Source organism: Wyeomyia smithii, chromosome 1, assembly GCF_029784165.1.
Source record: "Wyeomyia smithii strain HCP4-BCI-WySm-NY-G18 chromosome 1, ASM2978416v1, whole genome shotgun sequence".
Taxonomy (NCBI): Eukaryota; Metazoa; Arthropoda; class Insecta; order Diptera; family Culicidae; genus Wyeomyia; species Wyeomyia smithii.
In genome coordinates this window covers 31,177,111-31,188,463 of record NC_073694.1, presented here as the reverse complement: position 1 = coordinate 31,188,463, position 11,353 = coordinate 31,177,111, and the positions used below count along the sequence as shown (strand labels likewise).

At 37.4% G+C, this 11,353-nt stretch overlaps 1 protein-coding gene across 4 annotated transcripts in view; it reads left to right on the top strand.

The window, feature by feature from the left end:
• The window catches only part of LOC129718227 (nuclear factor of activated T-cells 5-like), a 51,174-nt gene that overhangs the window by 5,344 nt on the left and 34,477 nt on the right, over window positions 1–11,353 (top strand). Inside the window, exons 1-2 of one of the 4 annotated variants that reach the window (XM_055668789.1) lie at window positions 7,650–7,915; window positions 8,598–8,895. The exons of 2 other annotated variants lie outside the window; for them this stretch is intronic. In XM_055668789.1, coding sequence (XP_055524764.1) covers window positions 8,613–8,895 — 283 coding nt within the window. In that variant the 5' untranslated portion in view covers window positions 7,650–7,915; window positions 8,598–8,612. Of the gene's footprint in view, window positions 1–7,649; window positions 7,916–8,193; window positions 8,896–11,353 lie in introns of those variants that run through there. One more of the 4 variants, XM_055668792.1, reaches the window with a different exon arrangement.

The following is an 11,353-nucleotide window of genomic DNA, read 5'->3' as shown; positions in this document are numbered from 1 at the left end:
TGAAGTGAGGTCGACATCTTGTACCGGTTTTGAGTAATGGAGGAAAGCAACCCGCGTGAAAAAACCGCGTAAAAAGCGACCTTACTGTATACGACATACAGTTGTCGCTGCCGTTGAAAGCTTTTTTGTTTTATTATTCAGGGGGTAGTTTTTTTTTTATTCTCGCTTATTTTCCGTCGGTCTAGTTCCGCCACTGTTGTGGCCAATCACCGACGCCCAGGGAGGCGACTCCACACCCAGGACCCTAACTCACGACCCGATTATTAACGGACCGGCGCCAACGGCTTTACTTCCTCATGCGATGGAAGGCGTGATCCCAGAAATTTTTCGCCTCAGAAAATCTCCCGGTGTCGGCTAGGATTGAATCTAGACCAGTTGGGTTGGTTGTGAGTGGATCACGCCACCTCACAACCATCGACACCTATGTCGGCGGTGGGATTCGAACCCAGGCGTCGAGCGTGGTTGGCGGAGACGTTACCAACCACACTAGGCCCCCGCTCATTCAGGGGGTAGTTGTAGTAGCATATTACTGAGACGAGAAAATATCGAATTTTAATTCTAGTCAGGACTCACACCTTTGGGCATTTACCATGCGTTTCAACCGTTCCCTACAGTTCTAAGGCCCATTCCTGACCTTCAGGCATCATTCCGGTTTCTAAAATACCCAACAGTCGAATACAGTTGCGTAGTTGGTTACCAAAATATTATTATATTTATCGAAACAAAAAATTGTTCTTTATTATTATCAGGCTGTAATTTATTCCAAGAGTTAAAACGTATGTGCTAATAGATTTTAACGTATAATAGATTTTTTATGAGAAAGACCAGATCACACCCCTAGGTGTATTAATTTAGGTTTTTTTTTTCAAACAATCGGTAAACGGCGAAACTAAATTTCCGGAAATGATTCTACCGAAGATCGAGAAAATTACGCTCGCATGTCTACGTAAAACTTCACTAATTTTGAAAAAAATTACGTAAAACCACGGAGGCTTGTCAACTACAAAAATCAACATTTGCATTTCGCAGCAAATCTGCACATATAGTATCCCTGCTGTTTACATACTGTTTCACCTAGAAATACTCAGAGGAAGAGATTCGCGGTGAAAAAAATCGCCAATTCGGCAACTGGGTTTCGTATGTCAGAGGTGCCAGATCTCTTCTCAAAGCGCAATGTTAACTAACATTTGACTTGTATAATCGGTGGCGACGGTGAAAGTCCTTAAGAATAGTGAAGTGCTTCGCAAAAACTGTTAAGGTGATATATTTTATGTTTATGTTTAATTTTATACACCTTCACTTATTTTGTTACCTATACACAAGGTTTGTTGAACTCCGGGTAAACATCACTCACAGCATTCTTAATTCATTCATTGGCAATAGAACAAAAAATCGTACAGAAATAAACACGTTCTTTTTTGTACCTGATTGCAATACCTCTCAATGTGGTGTTACCTTTCTTGTTCGTTTGGCTCCAATTTTGACGGTTCGTTTGGCTCACCGCATATCTCTCGCTCTGAGTATCTCTAGTTTCACCATACTCATCACTTCACGAAAACTTCCTGAGAAAAAATCATCTGTTTTACGTTAGGGACCATACTTAAATGACGTAGCATTCATGGGGGAGGGGGGATATCATCATTTTGTGACAAGCTAAGACAAGGAGGAGGGGGGGTTCTATTAAAATCGACGTAGCATTTTTTTTAAAGACTGATTTTTTTTGCAGGAAAAATGTATACTAAAAATACACTAAAACATTGCACAAAGTATTGCAGCGAGATCTGTCGAAATGTTTTTATCTGTGGCATTCAGAGATCTTCTAAAAGTTCTGCTACATAAACAATCACTTGGATTTCCAAACACACAATCTGTTTTGAATACAAAAATCGTTGCTTTTTTGTGGCTTTTAATAGTAAAAATTACAAGATACTCGTTTCATTTCCGGAATAGTTTCTGTGTTTTCTGTAGACATGGATCACACTAAGCTATTTAAACACCTTTACTCCTTGTACCAAAACACAAGCCCTTCGAAGCAAAAGATGCAGTCACGAGTCTATGAGTTGTAAATAAATTGAATTAGACACGGTTTTTTTTTATCGAGTATTTTTTTGTATGCATGTTACTACAGTCAGGTTTTTATTACGCGAGAGATATTACCTCATAAAAAATCCGCGTAAAAACAAGGCACTAATTCGAAAATCCGCGTAAAAAACCACGATAGTTCAAAAATCCGCGTTAAGTGAACCAGCAAGAAGGGCTGAAAAAAAACTGAAAAAAAGCTGAAAAAAAACCCAAGACGCTCTAGAACCAGTATTTAAAATTGTCCTTTTTGACGGTCATTCCGGATCTTTCGGAGGGCGTTGGGTATTTTTTGGACTAAGTACTAGATAAACACTAAAACGTTTCTGGTTCCAAACCCACGTTAATTCGAAAATTCGTGAAAAAGTTTTTGAATTAGCGCGGTTTCGCGTGAAAAAACCGCGTTAATTAAAAAATTCGCGTAAAAACCGTGTTAATTCAAAAATCCGCGTAAAAAACCTCGCAAAAAAGTCCGCGTAAAACAACTTGTATTTCCGTACGTTTTTTTCAGAAGCGAAGAGGGGGGGGGGTAATCGAATGCTACGTTTTTTTCCGGGGGGGGGGTTAGGTTTTGTGACCAAATGCTACAAGGGGGGAGGGGGGTCTTAAAAATCATGGAAAAAATGCTACGTCATTTAAGTAGGTTCCCTTACTCGAACAATACGCACTACACGAAAATGACGAATTGGGAAACGTTACGTGCAGATGGCGCAGGTAGATGATAGAATTCAAACAAAGATTTACCGGTTTTCGATATGCTCTAGATCTCTTAGCTCTTGATGGTCTACCAGCGCCGCGTACGGTCGGTGTTGACAACAAGAGGTGAACAATGTTCAAAAATTTAAATAATAGGTTTTCAATTATTTTATCATGAAGTATGCCTACAAAAACTACATTTTCGTGAACCACAAATTAAGAGCTTTCGATTGATGTATATATCATCGTTGTCCGATTCATTTGAAGCGAAATCATTTTCAGAGATGGCTTGACTCAGTTTTTTGAAAATTTCTCAGGAATTACTCAACCACAAATTGGATTTCGAAACCACAAATTAACCACTAAATATTGGTGCTAAAAGAATTAAAAAAAAAAAATACTTTGTCAAGCCATCTTGAAATGAGCCTGTTGGAATGAAAGAAAAAAAACTATTATGTAGCATGGTAATAAAATTGTCTGCTAGCTGAAGAAATGATTAAAATAGTTACTAATACGCAGCTAATTGTTCCTTTTAAGTTAGAACAGTATTTTGAAAATAAATATATATTTTCTTGAAAATGCATAAAACTTATTGGAATTTGTTTTATATAAGAGATGTGGTGTAGGTGTTAAGGCGGGAATCTTCCATCGGAAATTTTCGATGTGTTTTCGTCGCCATCTTGTTATAAGATCAAATATCAAAATTCTATGAGTTTGTCCACATATTAGCATCTTCTTATCCATGTTTAAAAAAAACTTTGAGCATCGCTTACACTCTTGAAATTACATTAAACAGATTTCAAATATGTTAATTTAACATCGAGATAAACCTAATTCAATATTGTAGGGGAATTGGGGCAAAATCGACATGTTGCTGATATTTTACGTAGATCAGACACCTGTCAATCGATTTCTGAGACTTTTTTACTCAATATAAGATATAATTTGACTACTACTTTTAGATATTAGCGCATTACCATTAATGCTCATACATACTCGATATTATTTTGCTCTGTGAAATATACAAAAACCATGCCAAAACTGGTTTCGTAGAATCACCGTTGTGAGCTCAGTTTTTGTCCGATTTAAGATCTGTTTTTTTTTAAATGATGGGTAAGAAGATGCTAATATGTGGACAAACTCATGGAATTTTGATATTTGGTATTAGAACAAAATGGCGTTTAAAAAACCTCAAAAATTTTCGATTTCTCAAATATTTAAAATGGCGCTGTTGTTGCCCCTTAAGTTGAAATATGTTCAAACTCAGGGATATTTAGTTTTGCATCAAAACACACAAAAAAATTATATATAGAAATCAAGGCAGAAAAAAAAGTCAATTTTTGTTGCACTGTGTAATATCATAGACTGTAGACTATTACTACTGGTCGCAGTGGGTCCATACAAAAAAGAGTCGAATTAAATCAGAAACACTACGGGATCTCGACGATTTATGCATTTCTAAGACATTTTGCACAAAAAAGAACGCCAGAAATCAAGTCAGTAGCCAGATTGATTTCAATAAACAAATTCTACTTAAAGCTAGCCTCTGCAATCTCGGAGAGAAAAAATTCTCTTTTCCGATTTTTCCCCCAATCCTTTTACAGCTGTCAAGTTTTTAGCTTTGTTTCTGTCACCTATAGTTACCAAACAAGGAAATTTTATCACTGCGCTTTTTTCTCTGTTGTCTACTGATTTTGATGCCTTGCGGCCGTATTGTTTCTTGTACTGGAAATAAGGTGTCTAGTATCAGCACTAGATATAATTCTCAATAATATGTACAAAGCCGAATTGCACACGGGTTTGTCAACTTTCTTTGTGTTTATAAATTAGAAAACGGGCTACTGCGTTAAAAATGCTTGATGGATGGAATTTGGCTGCAGATTTTTCTGTTGGAACTCAACGGGAAAATCCTAGCATATATGAGAGGTGATATATACACATTACAAAATTTATCTTGGACATTCAAAATTTGTTGTACCGACAAAAAAATGCGATTTTCTCGATTTCATGTCTATGACACATTAGACAATTTTTCATTTATCGGCAGTACTGATCATTTCATGCGATAAACAACAATTTTCGAATTCGTCGTTGACTGAAATATTCAACGGTTTATTAAAACAGCACGTGCGTTATACGGTATGCGGTATCACTAATGATAGCAGCAAAACACTTCATCTTTAACGTTGTTCTCTCCCTATTATTAGCGCATCCACGGTTTAACCAATCGGTTTCCAATCTTATAAAAAGTTTCTTGGTATGGTTAGGGCTTCGATTTGAATGCTTATATTAGTTTGCGATTTGGCCGCAAAGATGACGCAGCTTTGCAAACTTCATTTTCTTAGACGCTAAACCTTTGATGTTTCCAACAAACCTATAGATCATTAAATTTGAAGAAACTTCAGAAAACATAAAATTTCTTTTTAATTTTTATAAGGTTGTTCATGAAAATATCTTCATTTTCTGAAATTTTAAAGGATGTTTTTTTTTGGGGTTTTATGATAATATTTATTTTATGAAATTTTATATAAGTCATAAAATTTCTATCTCTTCAATTTTCGGAAATATCTGAGTTTTGGAGAAATGTTTGTTTTTTAATAATTCGAAACAAAAAACTCTTAAATCTCATAATCATAAAACATCACGCTGCGCTGCTCCATCTTTGCGGTCAAATCGTAAATAAATCTGAGCATCCAGCGTGAGAGAAGGGTCAAAGTCGAAGATAAGAGGAAGGCGAGAGTGTCTATGTATATACCTCTACGTAAAAGTACCTCTGACACCGATCGGTATGATTTTACTAAGATTTAATTTGTCTGTTGAAGCTTGTCATATCGGACTCTGTAACCGTGAGGTTACGAGCTCCTCTCTTCGAATGAGCACTAAATTTTCGTTTGAGCATGAATGGTAGTTGCTTTCGCTTTGTATAGCATCGATAACGGCGCCGGTTACGTCCTTACGGTCGGTTAAGGAAGAAAAGGAGGGAGTGTTAAAATCGTTGATGTCAGAGGCGTTATAATTGGTGTATTCTCATTCAACTGTATCTCTTTTTTTCTTTTGGAGATTTGCGTGAGAAAAAGGTCAAAGTTGAAGGATGGGAGGAAGCCTGAGAATAAATCCATGCGTAAAGTACCTCTGACACCGAATGGTTCCTTTAAGATTCGAACTCATGACCAATTGCTTGTCAAAGCGGATTTTATTCTGTAACTTTGAGGCTCCGCGGTCCCCTCTTGGAATGAGCACTGAATTTTCGTACCATAAACTATTTGTTCTGCTGACTTTATTCTTCTAGCTTAAGTGACATAGATACAGTGAAATAATAGCCAACACACCATCAACACTTCATCAAACAAACAAAAAATGTTTTAACCTGAAATTAGTCTTAAAAAAGCATTTTTTCTTTACCAATGAAAAAACTAGGGCAATTAAACCTAAGCCTAAAAAGACAGAGTAGACAGCTAAAAAATCACAGCCTCTGTGTTTTGAGGCATGAATAGAATCTTCTACCTTCATTTTGTTATTAAAAATTATAAGACAATTCGCCTGCAACTGCCATCTGGTTTCATGTGGCCTTTATTTGCTATCACTACAAACCCATTTGTCGAATATGTAATTTTCGTTTAAGTGATGTTTTCTGTTATTATTATGTAAGAGAAAATTTTGAGCACAACTTTTTTCGACGTTTGATAATAGTGAAAAAAAACATTTATTTGTTATTTTTTATATTTACTACTTCTCCTACGTAATTCAAAAAGTTGATGTTATGATCTCGCGAAAATCTCGCGCTTCAGTCTGCTAATCACCAGTCTTCTCTTGACTACGCCCAGAATTTTTAGCGCAAAAACAACAATTTTTTCTGCCGTCGCGTGCGATATTAAGATTAGTGTAGAAGCAACATTTTTTCAATTTAATACCACCTTGGCTTGCGCATGTCAATCTCTAACAGAAGTAACGTGGCGTCGAAGAAATAAACTCGTACCGGCAAACCCCAATCATTGCCTGATAACCAACCGACGGACGAAAGGCTCGATCGCTCCGCATTTGCGCTGCCGGCGGACGGGGTTGATTAACAAAAAGTTCGGTCTCAATTGACCCTGATGAGGCAAATAAAAATAAAATTTCGCTTTCGCACAATCACAAATTGACGACAGAGAGATAGATGGACGTCATTTTGTTTACGAAAAAAAAACACCAACCGGTTGTTGAGGATCGTACTGAGCGCTATGCGTTGGTAGAATTTTGACTAGCGCCGATCCTCGCACGTCATGGTTATGGGAAGCAAGAATTTTGCGTGTTTGGATGACTCCGTCATACTTTTAGTTGTTTACTGTTTTGCACCGTTGTTTTGATTGAATGAAATTCGGTAAACAGCGCCATACATATTTTCGCTATCCCAATCTATCGCAAATTGGAGTCGACCTGAACTCGATTATCTACCCGTGCCTATCGGGGTAAAGGAGTGTAGAAAAAAAAAACAGGAAACCTGAACGACTTCACATATTTCGGTTCGATTATCGCTCTGTCCGGAATCCGGTCGGTACCAGATAAAACTGGAATCTCTTCTGCTGCACCAACCCTGGGCTTTATGTTGTTCTCTCGCTTAGGTCTGTTATCATCACCCATTGAAACCAGACCAGCTCGTGTTGTGGATGTGTTTACTTGGCTGGATTTTTCGACGTCGATGCGTATATCATTAGTATTTGGACTCTCTCTCTCTCTCTCTCTCTCTCTCTCTCTCTCTCTCTCTCTCTCTCTCTCTCTCTCTGTCTTCCGTTCTTTCCCGCTGCTGCCTCTGTCGATCCGATCGACGACGTCGGATTCGAGTTAGTCCTCTTCACCAGTTTCACGTCCGTACGGCTGTGTATACTTTAGTCTCGGTGTGAATCGCTCGTTGACAACATGTGCTCTTCAACCCTGCTCCGTCGAATCGCTTTTCGTGAAACGTGAAGTGATGCGAGGCTAGAGGAGAGTATGAAATTTGAAAAAAATATCGCGCGGCGCGTGTTTACTTGTTGTGTTATACCTTTTTCGTCTCCAAGTGCGACAGGGAAGAATCCGATGAACGTAAAAACCGGCCGGTTCCGTTGCAAACACGCGGTAGCCGCGAAACAGTGAACTTCTCTCATCACTCGGGAATGGTCGAGTAAGTGAATATTTTTCACGGATCGTGCCATGTTTTGATCGCTTACATGTCGACTGTTGCCTTCTTAATTGATTTGTTTTTCGGGTGAAGACATCTGTGGTTGTGCTAAATTCTGATGCCAAAATTTCACAATGATTCGGATTGATTACGATCCTCACTGACGATTGCTGAGCTTCGAAAACCATAGAACTCGGAGAGACTCGTGAGTTCGTGCGTGAACGAGTAATCAAAATATCTAAAGTTTTTTGTTTTGCTCTCTGCGAGAGTTTGTTGTTATACTTGTGTGTTCCTGGCTGCTGCGCCCGGGAATCTGCGTGTTGAACGAAATCCCGTTGGTTGATCGTGTTGATTACTGTGGCGCGGAGCCACTAACGTTTACTCAAGCGCACACGCGAGAACGACAGAGCGAGAGAGGAAGAGTGTGATCGATCGAGAGAGAGAGAGAGAGAGAGGGAAAAAAGGAAGCAATTTGAATCTAGTGCGACTCAATCATACAATGAGACCTAGCATATCGCTAATCATTAGAAGATTAAAGCGCAACCGTATCAGAACCATTCAGAAGCAGCAAACAGTGCGTCGATTACGGACAGCAACCTACCTGTTGTTGATTAAAGTGCCATAGTAGTAAAAGTGTCAAGTGTTTGTTCTTTGTTTCAAATTTTTGTTTTCTGGTGTGTGTCAGCTGAGGTCAGTAGCCATGAGATACACGGGCGAAAGGCAGCATCAATCCTCTAGCTGCGAAGAAGTGAGCGATGGTGAGTTGGCCTCCCGTTCGCCGGAACAACCACCCCAGTACTCCCAGCAGCAGCCGTATGTGGGCAAAAATCGGCTGCTACAAAGTTCCCAGTGGAGCAAAAGTTACGATTCAGTGATTAATTACTGGAATACTCGTGATCCTTCCCGTCGCTTTCGGAGTGGGACCGGGTACGGAGCCCAGCAGCAGACTTCTGTGGAAGCACGAGTGCCAGAGCATTCAAATGGTAATTCGTAAATGCATTTAGTGTGAATTGTAACTAGTGGATTTTAAATTGTTCGAGAAACTCATTGAATAAATGTGAAATCAGTTCTGTGACTTGAATGGCACATTCTGCATTGTATTGAACTTCCGCCTAACAATTAGTTTCAGAAGAAAAAGATCATCCCACATAATCAAAAACCATAATCGGATGACAGCCCATACAGTCGGGACTATATCCTGAACTAGTTGTTAGGCACGTTTTATGGTTATTGATTATGTGGGATGTGAAACATAAAATTGTGTTAAAAAGTGGACCAGTCGAAATCATATTCTTTTAGCTGGAAGAATAAAGGCAGCAGGACAAATAGTTTATGGCATAAAAATTTAGTGGTTATTAGCTACCATTGTAGAACTCCAGAATTATTTTGGTTATCAAGGTTGACAGAGTATGCATACTTTTATGAACTCTATACGAAATTATCGGAAATATCCGGATAACCTCGGATAATTTCGCACATCCCTATCAACAATAACCAATAAATTATCATGCCATAAGCTATTTACCCTGCTTACGTTGGTCTTTCAGTTTGAGGATTATGGGAAAAACCTTTTTCTTTCATTATTTAATATTATTTCATTAGGACTTCAAGTTTAAGAGTTGTGTACAGAAATAATGCGACTATTTTCACAGGAAATAAGCCATACATTTTAACACAACTAATTGCGAATGAAAAATATTTTTTTCAGATCCTAATGAGTTTCTTTACCATTGCACACTATTTCCAAAGCAGCACAACGTGACTAAAATCATTTTTACCGAAAAAAAAAAATGATTTTAGAGCCGTAGAGTCTTCAGTAAAGTTGTTACAATAATTATTCTCCATGTTATAAATATTGCAATTTTGTGATTAATCCACTTAACAGAGCACAATGGTCGAGGAATCGAATTTTAGGGAAATTTTGATCTAGAGCTCGATAGCAATATTTTAGAGAAAAACTTTCTTCTACAAAGTTGTTACATTCATTAAAGCTCCTGTTAAAAAAATATCAATTATTAGAATGACCCAAATTTTCGACGGATTCAAGTATCTAACTTTTTTATCTTTTCAGATAGAAGAAAAGTTGCTGTACAATGTTATACATCCGTTGATTTTAATCAACTTTGCAAAAAAAAGTTTTACTCACATCGTAAATACACTCAGGTCGCTTTTTACGCGGCATTTGTATGTGGATTCCGGAATTTACGCGGATTCCGGAGTTTACGTGGATTCCGGAGATTACGCGGTATGTTTTTCTTACGCGGATTCCGGAATTTACGCGTTTTTTTACGCGGATTCTGGATTTTACGCTTTTTTTTTCACGTGGATTCTGGAAATTACGCGTTTTTTTACGCGGACTTACGCGGCACGTATCCCCCGCGTAAAAAGCGACTTTAGTGTATCTCAGTTCTACTAAAAGTTATTATTGTTTTTCATATAAAAATATGCCTGTTTCATTTATTATCTTTCTTTTTTGAATATAAAAAATATCTCTTGGTCTCAATTTGAAGGGCACATTTGACTCTATATATAGAAATTTTTGCCTTTCTCCTAGAAAGGTATAGCAATCACTGCAAAAACTAAAGGTATAAAAATGCTCAAAAGGACCGAATGTCGTATATCACTCGACTCAGTTCGACGAGCTGAGCATTTTCTGTATGTGTGTGTGTGTAACGCTCTCCCAATCTCGCTCGATTTTCTCAGAGATGGCTGGACCGATTTCATGAAATTAATTGCAAATGAAAGGTCTAGTTGCCCCATAAGACTCTATTGAATTTTGTTGTAATCGGATTTTCAATTTAGAGGTTATGTATCAAAGTGTAAAAATCACGAAACATCATTATCTCAGAAACTACTCAACCGATTTTAGCAAAATTGATTTTAAATGAACGGGTTACCAAAAAAACCAAAAAAATCATAGAGGTTAGACATGTGGTTCAAAAGTTATTTACAGAAACGTGTTCTGAAGACTGTTGAATCTCACTCATGTTTCTCAGAGATGGCTGGACCGATTGTCATAAAAACAGTATCAAATGGAAGGTCTCGTTGCCCCATAAGACTCTATTGATTTGTTTTGCAATCGGACTTTTACTTTGTCTGTTATGTTTCAAGATGTGAAATCCAGCTTTAAAAACCTAAATTAATCCACCTAGCGGTCAGACCCAGCCTTTCTCATTCAAACTTTTATTTGTAAAAATAGATTTACATGAACGCTTCAATCCAATAAATGTATATTCCTTCTTTAGGTTCGAAAATATTGATGTTGCAATCTATACATATAAAAATGCAGTTCGGTCTGTCTGTCTGCCTGATCCATATAGGCTCGGAAACTATATCTTTATCTATATATATATATATATATATATATATATATATATATATATATATATATATATATATATATATATATATATATATATATATATATATATATATATATAT